This window comes from Salmo trutta, chromosome 39 (assembly GCF_901001165.1).
Source record: "Salmo trutta chromosome 39, fSalTru1.1, whole genome shotgun sequence".
In the NCBI taxonomy this organism is placed as follows: domain Eukaryota; kingdom Metazoa; phylum Chordata; class Actinopteri; order Salmoniformes; family Salmonidae; genus Salmo; species Salmo trutta.
The window spans coordinates 5,583,634-5,604,552 of record NC_042995.1 but is presented as its reverse complement, the minus strand read 5'-3'; the positions used below and the strand labels follow the sequence as shown (position 1 = coordinate 5,604,552).

The 20,919-nt window shown below is 44.0% G+C and overlaps 1 protein-coding gene and 2 long non-coding RNA genes across 3 annotated transcripts; all 3 read left to right on the top strand.

Annotated features, from left to right (window-relative positions):
• Window positions 1-696: 696 nt before the first annotated feature.
• Window positions 697-20,641, top strand: igfbp2a (insulin-like growth factor binding protein 2a). The gene is made up of 4 exons (XM_029740598.1): window positions 697-1,186; window positions 16,124-16,302; window positions 18,550-18,690; window positions 19,443-20,641. The coding sequence occupies exons 1-4, from the start codon at window positions 799-801 to the stop codon at window positions 19,599-19,601; spliced, it is 867 nt and encodes a 288-aa protein (XP_029596458.1). The 5' UTR covers window positions 697-798; the 3' UTR covers window positions 19,602-20,641.
• Window positions 8,487-9,092, top strand: LOC115179208 (uncharacterized). Its single transcript, XR_003872878.1, has 2 exons — window positions 8,487-8,522; window positions 8,990-9,092. It is a non-coding gene; the product is annotated as an uncharacterized LOC115179208 (long non-coding RNA).
• Window positions 10,388-10,977, top strand: LOC115179207 (uncharacterized). The gene is made up of 2 exons (XR_003872877.1): window positions 10,388-10,613; window positions 10,787-10,977. It is a non-coding gene; the product is annotated as an uncharacterized LOC115179207 (long non-coding RNA).
• Window positions 20,642-20,919: the final 278 nt, after the last annotated feature.

Below are 20,919 nucleotides of genomic sequence, written 5' to 3'. Positions count from 1 at the left end.
GAGCCTGTTTGGTATGTAAGCACGACACCTCAGCGCCTGGCCCCAGCTGATCAATAGGCAACATACACAGCGCCCACCAGGTAGGGAATGGCATGCAGCCTCTGGGCAGGGCTTTCATTAAGTGGCAATGGACATGGAAGGAACGCTTTTTGTTTATGTTTGTTTATTTATTTATTTTCTAGGAGAGGGTGCATGCTGATAAAAATAAACATGCTACAGTATGTAATATTGCCTCTCTCAGTCTCAGGCCCAGCCAAGGGAATGCTGCCTCGTCTTCCTCCATTGAGTTGCATGATACTCCCACATAGAACATTCTCTTCTTACTATCTACAACTTACATTTCTTAGTTTCCATTGTTCAGAATCGATTTAAATAGAAGGTTTATAGGGCATCACTTCAGTGTAGCCTATGTGTGTTTGGGTTTGTCTGACAGTTCTTTCTGCTTGTTGTAATAAATCACCAAATCTATCTATATACAGGCCTCATCAACATCAACAGTTGGCCAGGGACACCTGGCTGAGTACCATAATGTAAGTTGACTACAAAATAACAAGTTATTTGGACTGGTCTTAGGTATACTTGTGCATGAACACTTAAGAGGCTGTATAATATTTTCGTCATAGCACAAAATTGCCTGTTAGGGTTTGCCTGCTGCTCTTCCATACGCACCACTGGTCTGACGAGCTGTCAGTTAATCCTGCCGTTGGTAGGACCCTGCAGAACTCAACCCAGCCGCTGGCTTCACCTGTTCGCATGCACAGTTCTTTTACCTGGAGTTGCGTTCCAGCGCCTCACTAAATGACAAGAAGTTCCATGCCGAGAATGATATCGTATTCAGGCTGCAGCTTGCTGCTGCTGTCGGTGGCTTTCGTGGGCGCTTCTTTCGCGGAGATGGTCTTCCGTTGCCCGAGTTGCACCGCCGAACGTCAGGCTGCGTGCCCGAAGCTCACCGAGACCTGTGCAGAGATAGTGCGCGAACCGGGCTGCGGTTGCTGTCCGGTGTGCGCCCGGCAAGAGGGCGAGTTATGCGGCGTGTACACCCCGAGATGCTCCAGTGGGCTCCGGTGTTACCCGAAGCCGGACTCCGATCTGCCTCTCGAGCAGCTGGTCCAGGGGCTGGGGCTGTGCGGACACAAAGTGGTCACCGAGCCCACGGGGAGCCAGGAGCACCGGGAGCAATTTAGCGGTCAGTTTCAACAAGCTTGATACATTTACAATGTTATAATGGAACAGAGAGGAAGTTCGGGAAGTATGATCATTAGTAGGCGTTAATGAATAATTGCACTATCATTGGGATGGCTTACAGCCCTTACCATGGACCGTATTGTGATTTATTTAATTCGCAGCAGTCTAAGCTAATGATTTTGGCGTCCATTTGCTCATAGAAACATTTAAACTGTAATTAACCCGCTCTAAAACGCCTATTTATTTGAAATGTTGTTATTACACAGTTATAACACTTTTATAACACAATTTTATCAAGGTACTTTTGCCTTTAATATGTACCGAATTGAGCTGCAAATGCTATAAGCCTATATTTGGCTTTGGGCTATATGTCCTAATCACAAATGAAAGAAACGTTTGCAGGTAGTATCATCCATCAGTCTCCAGCAACAACCAGAACTGCACTGGACTAGTTTGACTTATTGACCTCCATGTGTTGACTTATTGGGCCCTTGCTGCAATCCAATAGACCCCCTTCCCTAACAATATTATTCCTGTATAACATATCTTACACTGTATAAGCAAGCCTATACTGTATGCTTGATTATACCCTGAAATAACATTCCCAGCTTGTGTTTTACACAGAAATCCCAAAACATTCCTAGTTAATTGGATAACATGAGAGAGGAGAGAGAAATAAAATAATGCCACATTGATTGGCAAATTGGACTTTGTACTTTGACCCCAACAACTGTCAACTAGTCATGGAGTGTTTGTTGAAGCTTGTTCAGTATGGTGTGATTTCTACTAAACCGAATGTCAATGTCCCCATCTGCCAAATGTAACATTTGATTAGATTACAAAGGAGAACCTGTGATTCCTGAAAAGTTCAAATGGATTAGGGCCAGGTCACCACAGACAGTAGCACTAGAAATGCACGTGGAGTAACCTACACATGCACATGTAGCCAGAGATAAGTTGGGTCTTAGGAGGTAGTGGTGTTCTAATACTATTTCTATGGTGGAACTCTTCCTGAAATAGCTACTTGCAGTCTGCTTTGCTACAGCCAGATTCCACAGTCCTAGCCTACAGTACAGTGAATTTGCCATGATGCCATCCTATATTTCTCTGCTCAAACTGTTTATCTTCTACTCTGACTGTTTCTATGTATTCACAGCCTGGCATATAAGGGATGGGTTACACCTGGGTTACACAGTACTATCATGTACACCTGGGTTACACAGTGCTATTATGTACTCCTGGGTTACACAGTACTATTATGTACACCTGGGTTACACAGTACTATCATGTACACCTGGGTTACACAGTACTATCATGTACAAATGGATTACACAGTACTATAATTTACACCTGCGTTTTACAGTACTATTATGTACACCTGAGTTACACAGTACTATTATGCTGACCTGGGTTATACAGTACTATAATGTACACCTGGGTTACACAGTGCTATTATGTACTCCTGGGTTACACAGTAATTTTATGTTCACCTGGGTTACACAGTGCTATTATGTACTCCTGGGTTACACAGTAATTTTATGTTCACCTGGGTTACACAGTACTATAATGTACACCTGGGTTACACAGTACTATAATGTACACCTGGGTTACACAGTAATTTTATGTTCACCTGGGTTACACAGTACTATTATGTACACCTGAGTTACACAGTACTATTATGTACTCCTGGGTTACACAGTAATTTTATGTTCACCTGGGTTATACAGTACTATAATGTACACCTGGGTTACAGAGTACTATTATGTACACATGAGTTACACTTTACTATAATGTACACCTTGGTTACACAGTACTATTATGTTCACCTGGGTTACACAGTACTATAATGTACACCTGGGTTACACAGTACTATAATGTACACCTGGGTTACACAGTACTATAATGTACACCTGGGTTACACAGTACTATAATGTACACCTGGGTTACACAGTACTATAATGTATACCTGGGTTATACATTTCTATAATGTACTTCATACAGAATTCACAGTATGTTACCTGTAAAAAAAAAGGAGGCAATGTTTATATGACTCCCTTTCAAACAGTCCCTTATTAACCACTTTCTTGCAGGTTTAAGCATCCCAGTATACGGAGTGATATAAACTTCTGGACACAATCTGGTGTGTCCACGAGATTATGCAAAAAGCAGCCCCGGTTACACACGTTTCCTACACGTTTTCATTGTCTAAATAGGCCGACGTGCGAAACCACAATCTATGACAACTCAGGCCATGGTAGCCTAGCTACATCACATTTCCTGCTTGTTGAAACAGAGTAAACCTTGGGATAATTAATAGCAGTAACACTTCACTTTAATTAAGGGCTTGTTTAATAAAGGGCTTGTTTAATAAAGGGCTTGTGTAATAAAGGGCTTGTTTAATAAAGAGTTTGTGAGGAGTTTATAGGATCAGTTTATAAGTCAAACTAAAACGCATTGGTTAACAGTCACATCCGCTCATGTATCAAAATAATCATCACTTAACTTACCTGTCTTTCTCATCTGGCAGAACACACGTAATACACACAAATGCAATGAGTTGTCGCATAAAGCTTCCTTCTTACTGTTATTATGTGAACACATGTTATAACCAAGGAAAAGGTGTTCTGCATTCTCCAAGATTGGATCACTGGGAAATGCAGAGCACCCTATATGCATTCCTTCATGCTACTCATCTCATGCTATACAGGCCTTAATGCATGACTGGCATGTAGCCTTTCATCCATGGAAGACTTGATATGGTGGTGCACCCCATGTCTCTTCCTTACCTGAACCCTGTGGTGGATGGGCATCTTTATTAGCCCACCAGACTACGCCCAGACTGTAACCCCTCATTGTCAATATCACGTGGTACAACTACAGTCGGTTTACTGTGATGCGTCAGAGAATGATGTGAATAGAGACGTTGGGGCGAGATTGATTCCACAACAGGCAGACGGGGAGTATATCATATTATTACGTAAAGACACGTCATAGTCAATAATACATCACGCTAATACAAAAACATACTATTAAAAAAATGTATTTAAAAGAAGGGTAGCGTCCCAAATGGTTCCCTATAATGGGCCCTTGTCAAAAGTAGTGCACTCCTTTGCAAAAGAGACCCTGCTAAAATAAAGGTTAACTAAATAGGGTACTATTTGAGACACACCAAGGTTCATCACTCATCCTCCCATCAGGATCACATCGTTGGGCTGTCACTTATCCAACAGAGGGAAGGTTACCCCACCCCCAACCCAACAAAAGACCAACAAAACTCTCAAAGCTTTACAAGGAAAATAAATCCTGACCATCTGGCTGCAACTGGGCGGTGAAATAACACGGCTCCCTAACGAGGGGTATTCATCTGTACCTGCATGGGTCCACTGCCGCGGTGCCCAGCCCTCTAGACGGTGCCCGCAGGCCCGAAATAGCCCCTGATAATCCCTCCTGCTTCTCTAAAACACAGGCATCACTGCCATCCACCCCTGGGGCTACAACTTCACCCGAAGCCATGCTTAGAATCTCGGTGTGCTTCAGACACGTTCCAGAATAAACCTGCTCCTTTTCTCTTTCTCTCTCTCACTCTGCTTTTCTCTCCCTCTCCCCTTCATTCTTTCTCTCTCTTTCTCCCTCCCTCCTTTCTTTCTTTCTTTCTTTCTCTCGCTGGCTCCCTCCCTCCTTCCACTCCCCTCCCTCCTTCCACTCCCTCCCTCCCTCCCTCCCTCCCTCTCTTCAGTGCTTGTAGAAAACACAAGCTATGTCTGAAATGTTACTGAGCTGAGTGGAGTTGGAAGGGGACCTGTGAAAGGGCTTTGCAGGGGATAGGGCTGGCTTTGCCATGTTTGATGTTTCTTCACTGAAGATAATGGAGTTGAAGGAGATTTAAGTGCTGGGTATGTGTGTACAGAAGGAGGCCAATGCATTTGGCTGCTACAATCACCCAAGATCTGTTGTTCATGGCCAGCCCGATGGCTGCAGGCAGAGCTACTGTCTTAGGAATTGATCCCCGTATGATGGTGGTTTGTGTATCAAGGCCAGTTGACTTGTTACATTGGTGCCATGACTTGGATCACATGTCTGGTGTAGGGTTGCAAAATTCATTTTCATCTTTCAATAAATTCACTGGTTTTCTAGAAATCCTGGTTAGAGGATTCTGGATATCCTGATTATTCCCCCCTGACTCTGGGGGAGCAACCCTAATCTGGTGTCCTATCGTCTCTGTTAATAAAGGAGATGTGGATACTCTTCAAAGTTAATCTGGTCTTTTCAGACCTCAAAATTGGTCTAATGTCAAGGTCACGTCTACAGGCCTCAATCCCAAAGGAATGGGAAAGATGGGCACGATCTCTCTCCCTTCTCTCTTTATTCTCTGTATATGTGTGCTGTAATTGTCCGCGCTGCCCTGCAGGTTCGATGGGCTCTGGCTTGCCTCCGTCTCCCTGTCTCTCTGTCCTCCAGAGCCAGGTGTGTGTGTCCCAAATGGAAAAATACTCCCTTTTCCTTATATAGTGCACTACTTTAGACCAGAGTCATATAGGGATATAGTGTTGTTTGGGACGCATCCAGAGTCCCGGGTTTAGCCTGCAGTCAGTCAGTTCAGGGGTGGATAGATGCCTGGCTGGGTGCAGCCAGTGTCTACGTGTCAAGACCTGCCCAGCCCCAGCTAGCTTCACGCTGTGGAGGAGCCTCTCAGGCCAGATAGCCTGGCTGTGAGGTAAACACACTTGCTCTGTGCTGACTGTGTGATTCTAGGAGGAGAGTCCTAGCAGGCCTTGTAAAGGATAATGGGAAGCAGTTATGGAGCTGGCTCTTTTTAACTACAGCTCCCCAAAGTGCTTTACTGTACAGTCATGGCCAAAAGTTTTGAGAATGACACAAATATTAATTTTCACAAAGTTTGCTGCTTCAGTGTCTTTAGATATTTTTGTCAGATGTTACTATGGAATACTGAAGTATAATTACAAGCATTTCATAAGCGTCAAAGGCTTTTATTGACAATTACATGAAGTTGATGCAAAGAGTCAATATTTGCAGTGTTGACCCTTCTTTTTCAAGACCTCTGCAATCCTCCCTGGCATGCTGTCAATTAACTTCTGGGCCACATCCTGACTGATGGCAGCCCATTCTTGCATAATCAATGCTTGGAGATTGTCAGAATTTGTGGGGTTTTGTTTGTCCACCCACCTCTTGAGGATTGACCACAAGTTCTCAATGGGATTAAGGTCTGGGGAGTTTCCTGGCCGTGGACCCAAAATATCAATGTTTGTTCCCCTAGCCACTTAGTTATCACTTTTGCCTTATGGCAAGGTGCTCCATCATGCTGGAAAAGGCATTGTTCGTCACCAAACTGTTCCTGGATGGTTGGGAGAAGTTGCTCTCGGAGGATGTGTTGGTACCATTCTTTATTCATGGCTGTGTTCTTAGGCAAAATTGTGAGTGAGCCCACTCCCTTGGCTGAGAAGCAACCCCACACATGAATGGTCTCAGGATGCTTTACTGTTGGCATGACACAGGACTGATGGTAGCGCTCGCCTTGTCTTCTCCGGACCAGCTTTTTTCTGGATGCCCCAAACAATCAGAAAGGGGATTCATCAGAGAAAATGACTTTACCCCAGTCCTCAGCAGTCCAATCCCTGTACCTTTTGCAGAATATCAGTCTGTCCCTGATGTTTTTCCTGGAGAGAAGTGGCTTCTTTGCCCTTCTTAACACCAGGCCATCCTCCAAAAGTCTTCGCCTCACTGTGCGTGCAGATGCACTCACACCTGCCTGCTGACATTCCTGAGCAAACTCTGTACTGGTGGTGTCCCGATCCCGCAGCTGAATCAACTTTAGGAGACGGTCCTGGCGCTTGCTGGACTTTCTTGGGCGCCCTGAAGCCTTCTTCACAACAATTGAACCGCTCTCCTTGAAGTTCTTGATGATCCGATAAATGGTTGATTTAGGTGCAATCTTACTGGCAGCAATATCCTTGCCTGTGAAGCCTTTTTTCTGCAAAGCAATGATTACGGCACGTGTTTCCTTGCAGGTAACCATGGTTGACAGAGGAAGAACAATGATTCCAAGCACCACCCTCCTTTTGAAGCTTCCAGTCTGTTATTCAAACTCAATCAGCATGACAGAGTGATCTCCAGCCTTGTCCTCATCAACACACACCTGTGTTAACGAGAGAATCACTGACATGATGTCAGCTGGTCCTTTTGTGGCAGGGCTGAAATGCAGTGGAAATGTTTTTTGGGGATTCAGTTCATTTGCATGGCAAAGAGGGACTTTGCAATTAATTGCAATTCATCTGATCACTCTTCATAACATTCTGGAGTATATGCAAATTACCATCATACAAACTGAGGCAGCAGACTTTGTGAAAATTAATATTTGTGTCATTCTCAAAACTTTTGGCCACGACTGTACAGTCAATTGTGAAGGTGATACATTATATATACACATAAACACAGTACAGTACAGTATCATTATCACTATGCTGGCCCTAGAGTGAGGTAATATTCATTTATTACACAATAAGTCACATTGAGATTAAAGGGGATAGTTAAAGGGATCATTTGAACCATGAATGTGTATTGGTTTGACCTATCCAGTCTCCCCTTCTCCATCCATGGCCCATCTGCTCAGTTGACTAGAGTCTAGACTGTCAGACATGAACCTTCTCTCCTTTGTGCTGTTCTGGGAATTTGACAAGCATCAGCTATTAAAAAAGCAAGGAAGCCACTCGTCCCTTTTGTCTGCTGTATTAATTCAAGCAGTGGACCGGACAACAAAGTAAAAACAATGGAGCTGCAGCTCTGTTGACGTTGCAAAGCCCAGGCCCACCTCTGTGGATCGGTGGAACAGAGTGTACTGCAGGAACGGGGCCCCCTTAGAGTGGGGTCCTGACCCTGCCCGTGTGTGTCTCTCTCTCTGTGTGTGTGTGTGTGTGTGTGTGTGTGTGTGTGTGTGTGTGTGTGTGTGTGTGTGTGTGTGTGTGTGTGTGTGTGTGTGGTTTTTAATAGACTCAGACCTTCTCAGGTTTCCTCCGTGAGGCTGGAATCAGTATATTACAGTTGGAGACAGTTGGGATTATCTAATAGATGAAAACAAAATAGTGTGTCTGTGTGTGTGTGTGTGTGTGTGTATTTAGGGATGTATAAGTGTGTGTGTTTTTGTGCATGTCTCACACCTGATTCCAGTTGACTTCTGCCCTCTGTTCTGCAAAGGACTCTGAGAGCACAAAGAGTTTCATGCAGGGAGCTGAAGTTAGATCTGATAGTTTCATGAGGAGAGCTGAAGTTAGATCTGATAGTTTCATGAGTAGAGCTGAAGTTAGATCTGATAGTTTCATGAGGTGTCACGTCTTGGCCAGTATAAGGGTTAATTAGTATTGTAGTTTGGTCAGGACGTGACAGAGGGTATTTGTTTTATGTGGTTCAGGGTGGTGTGTTTGGTTAAAGGGTGTTTGATGTAGTATTTCCGGGGTTGTGGTTTATAGTCTATGTTTATGTATTTCTATGTGTAGTCTGGTGAGTGTGTTTCTATGTTGTGTTGATTGGGGTTGGGACTCTCAGTTGAAGGCAGGTGTTGTCTGTCTGCCTTTGATTGAGAGTCCCATATATTGGGGTGTGTTTGTGATTCGTGGGTGATTGTTCTGTGTTGAGCTTAGGCTTTGCCAGACTGTTTGTTGTCGTTCGTTCGTTCGTTTCTCGTGTTTGTTATTTTTGTATTCATTTTTTGAAGTTAATAAATCATCAAAATGAGCATACACGTACCTGCTGCGTTTTGGTCCTCCTTCACCGACGACAAGCGTGACATGAGGAGAGCTGAAGTTAAAGGTTTAGATCTGATAGTTTCACAAGTAGAGCTGAAGTTAAAGGTTTAGATCTGATAGTTTCATGAGGAGAGCTGAAGTTAGATCTGATAGTTTCATGAGGAGAGCTGAAGTTAGATCTGATAGTTTCATGAGGAGAGCTGAAGTTAGATCTGATAGTTTCATGAGGAGAGCTGAAGTTAGATCTGATAGTTTCATGAGGAGAGCTGAAGTTAGATCTGATAGTTTCATGAGGAGAGCTGAAGTTAGATCTGATAGTTTCATGAGGAGAGCTGAAGTTAGATCTGATAGTTTCATGAGGAGAGCTGAAGTTAGATCTGATAGTTTCATGAGGAGAGCTGAAGTTAGATCTGATAGTTTCATGAGGAGAGCTGAAGTTAGATCTGATAGTTTCATGAGGAGAGCTGAAGTTAGATCTGATAGTTTCACGAGGAGAGCTGAAGTTAGATCTGATAGTTTCATAAGGAGAGTTGAAGTTAGATCTGATAGTTTCATGAGGAGAGCTGAAGTTAGATCTGATAGTTTCATGAGGAGAGCTGAAGTTAAAGGTTTTGATCTGATAGTTTCATGAGGAGAGCTGAAGTTAGATCTGATAGTTTCACAAGTAGAGCTGAAGTTAAAGGTTTAGATCTGATAGTTTCATGAGGAGAGCTGAAGTTAGATCTGATAGTTTCACGAGTAGGGCTGAAGTTAGATCTGATAGTTTCACGAGTAGAGCTGAAGTCAGATCTGATAGTTTCATGAGGAGAGCTGAAGTTAGATCTGATAGTTTCATGAGGAGAGCTGAAGTTAAAGGTTTAGATCTGATAGTTTCACGAGGAGAGCTGAAGTTAGAGCTGATAGTTTCACGAGTAGGGCTGAAGTTAGATCTGATAGTTTCACGAGTAGAGCTGATGTCAGATCTGATAGTTTCATGAGGAGAGCTGAAGTTACATCTGATAGTTTCACGAGGAGAGCTGAAGTTAGATCTGATAGTTTCATGAGGAGAGCTGAAGCTAGATCTGATAGTTTCACGAGGAGAGCTGAAGTTAGATCTGATAGTTTCATGAGGAGAGCTGAAGTTAGATCTGATAGTTTCACGAGGAGAGCTGAAGTTAGATCTGATAGTTTCATAAGGAGAGTTGAAGTTAGATCTGATAGTTTCATGAGGAGAGCTGAAGTTAGATCTGATAGTTTCATGAGGAGAGCTGAAGTTAAAGGTTTAGATCTGATAGTTTCATGAGGAGAGCTGAAGTTAGATCTGATAGTTTCACGAGTAGGGCTGAAGTTAGATCTGATAGTTTCACGAGTAGAGCTGAAGTCAGATCTGATAGTTTCATGAGGAGAGCTGAAGTTAGATCTGATAGTTTCATGAGGAGAGCTGAAGTTAGATCTGATAGTTTCACGAGGAGAGCTGAAGTTAGATCTGATAGTTTCATGAGGAGAGCTGAAGTTAGATCTGATAGTTTCACGAGTAGGGCTGAAGTTAGATCTGATAGTTTCACGAGTAGAGCTGAAGTCAGATCTGATAGTTTCATGAGGAGAGCTGAAGTTAGATCTGATAGTTTCACGAGGAGAGCTGAAGTTAAAGGTTTAGCTCTGATAGTTTCATGAGTAGAGCTGAAGTTAAAGGTTTAGATCTGATAGTTTCACGAGGAGAGCTGAAGTTAGAGCTGATAGTTTCACGAGTAGGGCTGAAGTTAGATCTGATAGTTTCACGAGTAGAGCTGATGTCAGATCTGATAGTTTCATGAGGAGAGCTGAAGTTAGATCTGATAGTTTCATGAGGAGAGCTGAAGTTAAAGGTTTAGATCTGATAGTTTCACGAGGAGAGCTGAAGTTAGAGCTGATAGTTTCACGAGTAGGGCTGAAGTTAGATCTGATAGTTTCACGAGTAGAGCTGATGTCAGATCTGATAGTTTCATGAGGAGAGCTGAAGTTACATCTGATAGTTTCACGAGGAGAGCTGAAGTTAGATCTGATAGTTTCATGAGGAGAGCTGAAGCTAGATCTGATAGTTTCACGAGGAGAGCTGAAGTTAAAGGTTTAGATCTGATAGTTTCATGAGGAGAGCTGAAGTTAAAGGTTTAGATCTGATAGTTTCATGAGGAGAGCTGAAGTTAAAGGTTTAGATCTGATAGTTTGATGAGGAGAGCTGAAGTTAGATCTGATAGTTTCATGAGGAGAGCTGAAGTTAAAGGTTTAGATCTGATAGTTTCATGAGGAGAGCTGAAGTTAGATCTGATAGTTTCACGAGTAGAGCTGAAGTTAGATCTGATAGTTTCATGAGGAGAGCTGAAGTTAAAGGTTTAGATCTGATAGTTTCACAAGTAGAGCTGAAGTTAAAGGTTTAGATCTGATAGTTTCACAAGTAGAGCTGAAGTTAAAGGTTTAGATCTGATAGTTTCATGAGGAGAGCTGAAGTTAGATCTGATAGTTTCATGAGGAGAGCTGAAGTTAGATCTGATAGTTTCATGAGGAGAGCTGAAGTTAGATCTGATAGTTTCATGAGGAGAGCTGAAGTTAGATCTGATAGTTTCATGAGGAGAGCTGAAGTTAGATCTGATAGTTTCATGAGGAGAGCTGAAGTTAGATCTGATAGTTTCATGAGGAGAGCTGAAGTTAGATCTGATAGTTTCATGAGGAGAGCTGAAGTTAGATCTGATAGTTTCATGAGGAGAGCTGAAGTTAGATCTGATAGTTTCACGAGGAGAGCTGAAGTTAGATCTGATAGTTTCACGAGGAGAGCTGAAGTTAGATCTGATAGTTTCATAAGGAGAGTTGAAGTTAAAGGTTTAGATCTGATAGTTTCATGAGGAGAGCTGAAGTTAAATCTGATAGTTTCATGAGGAGAGCTGAAGTTAGATCTGATAGTTTCATGAGGAGAGCTGAAGTTAGATCTGATAGTTTCACAAGTAGAGCTGAAGTTAAAGGTTTAGATCTGATAGTTTCATGAGGAGAGCTGAAGTTAAATCTGATAGTTTCATGAGGAGAGCTGAAGTTAAATCTGATAGTTTCATGAGGAGAGCTGAAGTTAGATCTGATAGTTTCATGAGGAGAGCTGAAGTGAAAGGTTTAGATCTGATAGTTTCATGAGGAGAGCTGAAGTTAGATCTGATAGTTTCACGAGTAGGGCTGAAGTTAGATCTGATAGTTTCACGAGTAGAGCTGAAGTCAGATCTGATAGTTTCATGAGGAGAGCTGAAGTTAGATCTGATAGTTTCACGAGGAGAGCTGAAGTTAAAGGTTTAGCTCTGATAGTTTCATGAGTAGAGCTGAAGTTAAAGGTTTAGATCTGATAGTTTCACGAGGAGATGAAGTTAGAGCTGATAGTTTCACGAGTAGGGCTGAAGTTAGATCTGATAGTTTCACGAGTAGAGCTGATGTCAGATCTGATAGTTTCATGAGGAGAGCTGAAGTTACATCTGATAGTTTCACGAGGAGAGCTGAAGTTAGATCTGATAGTTTCATGAGGAAAGCTGAAGTTAGATCTGATAGTTTCACGAGTAGAGCTGAAGTTAAAGGTTTAGATTTGATAGTTTCATGAGGAGAGCTGAAGTTTGATCTGATAGTTTCACGAGGAGAGCTGAAGTTAGATCTGATAGTTTCATGAGGAGAGCTGAAGTTAGATCTGATAGTTTCATGAGGAGAGCTGAAGTTAAAGGTTTAGATCTGATAGTTTCATGAGGAGAGCTGAAGTTAGATCTGATAGTTTCACAAGTAGGGCTGATCTGCCACTGTTGTGTCGTCAACACAACAGTAGATTAGGACCTGCGCCGCTTCCTGTGTGAGGCAGGGTCGTACTCTGCGAATGTTGTAGAGCATGAACCTACAGGATCGGGTCACCGCCTTGATGTTAGTGGAGAACGACAGGGTGTTGTCCAGGGTCACGCCAAGGTTCTTAGCACTCTGGGAGGAGGACACAATGGAGGGCCTAGAACAGAGCCCTGGAGGACACCAGTGGTGAGAGCACGTGGTGCAGAGACAGATTCTCGCCACACCACCTGGTAGGAGCGACCTGTCAGGTAGGACGCAATCCAGGCGTGGGCCGCGCCGGAGATGCCCAACTCGGAGAGGGTGGAGAGGAGGATCTGGTGGTTCACAATATCAAAGGCAGCAGATAGGTCTAAAAGGATGAGAGCAGAGGAGAGAGAGTTAGCTTTAGCAGTGCAGAAAGCCTCTGTGACACAGAGAAGAGCAGTCTCAGTTGAATGACCAGTCTTGAAACCTGACTGATTTGGATCAAGAAGGTCATTCTAAGAGAGATAGCAAGAGAGCTGGCCAAGGACGGCACGCTCAAGAGTTTTGGAGAGAAAAGAAAGAAGGGAAACTGGTCTTTAGTTGTTGACATCGGAGGGATCGAGTGTAGGTTTTTTGAGAAGGGGTGCAACTCTCGCTCTCTTGAGGACGGAAGGGACGTATCCAGTGGTCAAGGATGAGTTGATGAACGAGGTGAGATAAGGGAGAAGGTCTCCGGAAATGGTCTGGAGGAGAGAGGAGGGGATAGGGTCAAGCGGGCAGGTTGTTGGGCGGCCGGCCGTCACAAGTCGCAAGATTTCATCTGGAGAGAGAGGGGAGAAAGAGGTCAAAGCATAGGGTAGGGCAATGTGAGCAGGATCAGTGGTAGAAAGTGGACCAGCGGTGTCGTTTGACTTAACAAACCAGGAGCGGATGTCGTCAACCTTCTTTTCAAAATGGTTGACGAAGTCATCCACAGAGAGGGAGGAGGGGGGGGGATTCAGGAGGGAGGAGAAGGTGGCAAAGAGCTTCCCAGGGTTAGAGGCAGATGCTTGGAATTTAGAGTGGTAGAAAGTGGCTTTAGCAGCAGAAACAGAAGAGGAAAATGTAGAGAGGAGGGAGTGAAAGGATGCCAGGTCAGGGAGGCCAATTTTCCTCCATTTCCGCTCGGCTGCCCGGAGCCCTGTTCTGTGAGCTCGCAATGAGTCGTCGAGCCACGGAACAGGAGGGGAGGACCGAGCCGGCCGGGAGGATAGGGGACATAGAGAGTCAAAGGATGCAGAAAGGGAGGAGAGGAGGGTTGAGGAGGCAGAATCAGGAGATAGGTTGGAGAAGGCTTGAGCAGAGGGAAGAGATGATAGGATGGAAGAGGAGAGAGTAGCGGGAGAGAGAGAGCGAAGGTTGCGACGGCGCAATACCATCCGAGTAGGGGCAGAGTGAGAAGTGTTGGAGGAGAGCGAGAGGGAAAAGGATACAAGGTAGTGGTCGGAGACTTGGAGGGGAGTTGCAATGAGATTAGTGGAAGAACAGCATCTAGTAAAGATGAGGTCAAGCGTATTGCCTGCCTTGTGAGTAGGGGGGGAAGGTGAGAGGGTGAGGTCAAAAGAGGAGAGGAGTGGAAAGAAGGAGGCAGAGAGGAATGAGTCAAAGGTAGACGTGGGGAGGTTAAAGTCACCCAGAACTGTGAGAGGTGAGCCATCCTCAGGAAAGGAACTTATCAAGGCGTCAAGCTCATTGATGAACTCTCCAAGGGAACCTGGAGGGCGATAAATGATAAGGATGTTAAGCTTAAAAGGGCTGGTAACTGTGACAGCATGGAATTCAAAGGAGGAGATAGACAGATGGGTCAGGGGAGAAAGAGAGAATGTCCACTTGGGAGAGATGAGGATTCCAGTGCCACCACCCCGCTGGCCAGATGCTCTCGATGTTTTCGAGAACACGTGGTCAGACGAGGAGAGAGCAGTAGGAGTAGCAGTGTTATCTGTGGTAATCCATGTTTCCGTCAGCGCCAAGAAGTCGAGGGACTGGAAGGTAGCATAGGCTAAGATGAACTCTGCCTTGTTGGCCGCAGACCGGCAGTTCCAGAGGCTGCCGGAGACCTGGAACTCCACGTGGGTCGTGCGCGCTGGGACCACCAGGTTAGAGTGGCAGCGGCCACGCGATGTGAAGTGTTTGTATGGCCTGTGCAGAGGGGAGAGAACAGGGATAGACAGACACATAGTTGACAGGCTACAGAAGAGGCTACGCTAATGCAAAGGAGATTGGAATGACAAGTGGACTACACGTCTCGAATGTTCAGAAAGTTAAGCTTACGTTGCCTACCCTGTTATATCTTTATATCTTATAAACTATCCCCCCTCTGTCGTTAATAGTGGAATGTCACTGGACAGCCTGACAGTACAGAGAGTTTGTAAACAATACATTACTCTGAAAGGTTATTCATCTAAGATTTCCTCAAAACAAGGTCCAGCCAACTGTTTCCTCCCCCCTGCCGTTTCTGTTATTCTTCCATTTTGACGGTCCCAGAGCCCTGGGAGAGCTGCTAGTGGGCCCTCAGCCACCGCTCTGTCTGTTGACAGGAATAGCATGGACAGCTAGTGGACTCGCAGGGCCAGGCCCCCTGCATTGTTTGTTCTCATATCTGTTTGGAAAGAGGCTTTCAGAGGTTGATGTTTAACCACACGTTGTCTGGTCAAACAGCTGAGGACTTCTACCTCCCTTCCCCAGATAGTGGGGTGTGTTAGTTCTGGGTGGTTGCTGTTCAAGCTTTCGTTCTAATCAGTCGAACATGAAAATGAGCTAGTGCCCTTTCATGACATGCCTTGACATTGGAGGTGAAGAGAACACTCGTCATAGCAATGAAGGTGCACCAGAGTTAACAGAAAAGTCTTCAGCTCTTCAGTGGCCAATAAACCTGGAGTGTACACAGACAGAATCATATGTTCACTATTGGTTCTCATTCTTGGAAGTTAAAATGGAAAAAATAAATAAATAATAATATTTCACAATATTTTTGAAAAAGGTCCATAATATTGCACCTTTAAAGATGTATCTATTTCCGCTGAAAAATTTACCATGTATGCCATTGCCAAATGTACTAAAGCCAACCTGCTGGCCTAATCATTTCTCATTTCATGAAGGAATGTGCAGTATACTTAATCATTCAAATGGTTGAGCTTTTCTGTGATGTAATGACAATATAACCACAATGTTATGACAGTGTTGTAATGAACGATCAATTCATTTAATGGAACTGGTTTCCATAGAGCTGTTTTGACTGTGTTTGTGTGTGTGTGTGTGTGCGTGTGTGTGTGTGCGTGTGTGTGTGCGTGTGTGCGTATGCATATGTGCATGTGTGTGAGTCTGTGCATGCATCTGTGTCTGCATGCGTGTCTGTCCCTCAGGGGAGGTGGTGGACCTCCTGGACACGAGCCTGACAGAGATCCCCCCGGTGAGGAAGGCCACTAAGGACAACCCATGGCTGGGGCCCAAGGAGAACGCTATGCGCCAGCACCGACAGGAGATGAAGACCAAGATGAAGAGTAACAAGCCGGAGGACCCCAAAATTCCCCGCGGCAAGCAGGTTAGTAAACACCTAGTAGTAAACAGTTAGGCTACATCCCAAATAGCACCCTATTCCCTTAATATGGGCCCTGGTTAAAAGTAGTGCCTTATATAGGGAATAGGGTGCCATTTGAGACGCTACCTTGGTAAACCGAGACCATTAGTGGGTCGCATCTGTTAGTAAACAGTTAGTGAACCTGGGATCAGGATTAGCAGTGTCCATGTCCCTTTAGGAAGGAGTCAGTCTTAACAGAACCTAGTGCAGTGCTGCCATCTCCTGGAGCAGACCTGATGGTGTCTAGCAGCTAACAATGTCTTACTGCCAATTTGGACAATTAAGGCCAGCTTTTTGAATAGGAAAATGTAGATAAGCATTTCTATTGGACAAGATAGCCCTCCGTTTGACAACGTTTGCCCCCATTTGAAGCATACTGAACGTGACCATGGGGAAGGTGTAAATGTTTCACACATGACAGTACAAGACCCTACTGTTGAAAACTCTGTATTGTTTCCTTGAAGTCGAGCCTGGCATCCTGTTGTAGACCGATCTAGGAAAATACTTTGGTAGCACTTTATAATAACACCTTGTAATAAAGCATTTACACCCACATTTGTAAATGTTAGTAAGCCAGGTATTCACATATTTATGAATAACTATGTCATAATAATGAACACGATCGTTCATAAGACGTTTAATATCGGAACTTATAAACCGTCTACTGATCATTAGCTGTGTTTTTGTGTGGCCTCATTTAAAGTGAGCGCTATTTATACTTTAGAAATGCTTTGTAAATGTTTTGAGTGACCAGTGTAATTTCTCAGAAAAAGATGGACATGCCATTGGTAGACATTCCAGCAGTACCTGAATAAACGGTTTACTAATCTATTATAAATGCTTTATTTCAAGGTGTTATTATAAACTACTACCAGCACTTATTTTCCCACATTGAGTGATTTTCCTTGAGGATAATGATTTTGGCATTTCACGGATGCCAAGTTTAAAATAGAACCATTTGCCCCGGATATTAGTGAGTCTTGGCAACACATCAAAACCCATCAGGAGAGACTGTAAGTGCAAAGAAATTAACATTCCAATCAGTTTTACTATTGATGAAGCCATAAAACCTAGAGAAAGAGGGCGATCAGGTGCTTTGGCAATAATCCATGAATAGAATTAGTCATGCAAATATAATTTACTCTCAGTTATACCTGTGAGGTATTTTCATGTGAATTAATAATTGTATTCTATATTTTGGTAGTGCTGTTCATTTCATTTCCTGTGGATTATTATTCCTCCGAGAATCCAGCTCTTAACCTTTGTAGATGACTTTGGAGAATGTTTTATTTATTTTCTCAAACAGTGGTCTGAAGGTATTGCTGGGTCATTAATCATGTAGTCTCCCTAGGCTGACGGTTTGCCTCCCACAATGTCTCCAGTGTTCCAGCACACGTCTGTTGACTGTACCAGCATCGGTTGGGACAAGAGGCGGAAATGGGACTCGAGCAGGAAATCAGTCCAGGAGCCTTTCCGTTCATGTCCTGACGCAAACATTAGTCTACCACCGGACACAAAATCGGTATCTTAGCTAGATATTTTCAATGAGTGTCTTTGGCAAGTAAGTTGTTTGCTTGTGCCATGACAGCTAACGTTAGCGTTACAAGTTTACAACGTTGTTTTTCACGAGCAGAAATCCTGTCTGCATTTTAAGCCCGTCCAAACTAAACTCGGAATATATTCTGAAGAGCACCCTCCCCGGAATTGAGGTAGATATGTACATATAGCTAGAAATAAGCTAACAGATAGTAAACAGTAGCAGCAGCGTATGTGATAAGTCAAAACCGTTAGTGCAAAAAAGGTCAATGCAGAAAGTCCGGGTAGCTATTTGGTTAACTATTCAAATAATTATTTAGCAGTCTCATGGCTTGGGGGTAGAAGTTCAGAGTCCTGTTGGTTCCAGACTTGGTGCATCGGTGCTACTTGCCGTGCGGTAGCAGAGAGAACAGTCTATGACTTGGGTGGCTGGAGTCTGACAATTCTTAGAGCCTTCCTCTGACACCGCCTGGTATAGAGGTCCTGGATGGCAGGGGGCTCGGCCCCAATGTAATAGTCAGAGACTATTAATCATGTGACTGGTGTTGCCTGTTGCTCCAAGGTCTGAGATTTCCCAGACTATTAATCATGTGACTGGTGTTGCCTGTTGCTCCAAGGTCTGAGATTTCCCAGACTATTAATCATGTGACTGGTGTTGCCTGTTGTGTTCTGTAGGTTCAGTGTCAGCAGGAGCTGGACCAGGTGCTGGAGAGAATATCTAAGATGCCCTTCAGAGATAACCGAGGCCCACTGGAAGACCTGTATGCCCTGCACATCCCCAACTGTGACAAGAGGGGGCAGTATAACCTCAAACAGGTGACTACACCCTGCACATCCCCAACTGTGACAAGAGGGGGCAGTATAACCTCAAACAGGTGACTACACCCTGCACATCCCCAACTGTGACAAGAGGGGGCAGTGTAACCTCAAACAGGTGACTACACCCTACACATCCCCAACTGTGACAAGAGAGGGCATTGTAACCTCAAACAGGTGACTACACCCTGCACATCCCCAACTGTGACAAGAGGGGGCAGTGTAACCTCAAACAGGTGACTACACCCTGCACATCCCCAACTGTGACAAGAGGGGGCAGTATAACCTCAAACAGGTGACTACACCCTGCACATCCCCAACTGTGACAAGAGAGGGCAGTGTAACCTCAAACAGGTGACTACACCCTGCACATCCCCAACTGTGACAAGAGGGGGCAGTATAACCTCAAACAGGTGACTACACCCTGCACATCCCCAACTGTGACAAGAGAGGGCAGTGTAACCTCAAACAGGTGACTACACCCTGCACATCCCCAACTGTGACAAGAGAGGGCAGTGTAACCTCAAACAGGTGACTACACCCTGCACATCCCCAACTGTGACAAGAGAGGGCAGTATAAACTCAAACAGGTGACTACTCACTCTTTCTCCATGGCCCGGGAGCATCCACACACACACACACACACACACACACACACACACACACACACACACACACACACACACACACACACACACACACACACACACACACACACACACACACAAACACATGTTCATTCTGTGTTTCAGTGTAAGATGTCTCTGCACGGCCAGAGGGGGGAGTGCTGGTGCGTCAACCCACACACCGGTCGGCCCATCCCATCAGCACCGACCGTGAGGGGAGACCCAAACTGCAACCAGTACCTTAGAGGACCAGAGATGGACACCCTCGCCTCAGCCCAGAAATAGTATGGCCCTGATTCTCCCTTTGATCGGCCTGAGTCTTAAAACACAACAGAGGAAGCAGTACTCTAAACACTTAAGTAAGCTATAAAATGTTTGTGTGTCTGTTTCTGTGTATAGTTTTGTTTGGTATTAAATCAATTCTCAGCGATATCGTACAATGTAACCACCATAATGTGTCTTGGCTTGAGAACAAATTCCACTGCAAGGGCACAGGATGTGACAGGCAACAAAGATGAAACTCATTCTTCTTTGCAATTTCAAAGGAAGTCAGTGTTTAACTGGTATTTTCATTGATCTCTCTCTCTTTGCCTCCTCTCGTAGCTTTTCTGTGGTGAACAAAGTCTAGTGAGAAGAATGTTTACTATAGGCTGAATTCTAACTAGAAATCTGTGTGTCCATCTCAGACTTTTGTGTAAAAATCAAGCATTGATGTCAATGGCAATTAGTATTCATCCCTCTGGACCTCTTGTATTCAATGTATCTGTTGTAGGGTATCTAGAGAAATGTTGTCATGAAAAAATGATTTGACTTATTTGAAAGGTAATATGTGAAGCAAAAAACAAAACGGCGAATTGACGCTTTAAGGGATTAGTTTGTTACTTTGTGTTTGTATGGCTGTGTTTACACTGGTAGCCCAATTCTGATATTTTGCCACCGATTCATCTTTTGACCAATCGGATCAGATCTTCTGCGTGTGTAAATGCAGCCCAAGTGTCTTACTTTCTGGTGCTGGGAAGTGAACATGTCAAATGTTTGGTGGTTGTGTACTCAACTCCGCCTACCGTTTGTTTGTTTTTACAGTGTTCTACGCCTTCAGGTTGGTAGGCTACTAAAACTATGAAACTTACCTTCTATAGCCTTTGGAATACACATACATCTTCTATACACTGTAGGAAAATCACATAGACAAAGTCTTGTTGTTACAAATACACGTTTTAGATTTCCTCGTTAATAGGAACACAAATCGAAATGTAGAATTGTTTTGTGAAAAAAACGTCTTGTTATAAGATGAAGTACATGATTAAATGGATGGTAACTTCCTGTACGTTGATTGTGTATTCATTCGGGCGTATGCCCTGGTATCTTGTGTCTCATTTTCTTACTGGAGGTCTAGGTGTAGATAAGCCATCGTATTTCATGGTACAACTCAGTTCAAAGTAAAACCCACATGATTGCCTATGTTCAGGTGATTCATGGCGGTTGGCAGACACTGCTTTGTATGTATGGAAATTCTTCTACGTTTCTTTATGTGGTATGGTAGCTATGGTAACTGGATCTTCTGGTAGACAATCATTTGAAGCCAGCAGCAGGTGTATAGGGA

Bases quoted from the DNA above. Each gene is read 5' to 3' on its own strand.
- igfbp2a (XM_029740598.1), top strand. From the start codon at position 799: ATGACAAGAAGTTCCATGCCGAGAATGATATCGTATTCAGGCTGCAGC. The intron at 1,187-16,123 runs GTCAGTTTCAAC...TCTGTCCCTCAG, and splicing joins GCACCGGGAGCAATTTAGCG to GGGAGGTGGTGGACCTCCTG. The intron at 18,691-19,442 runs GTGACTACACCC...TCTGTGTTTCAG, and splicing joins GGCAGTATAACCTCAAACAG to TGTAAGATGTCTCTGCACGG.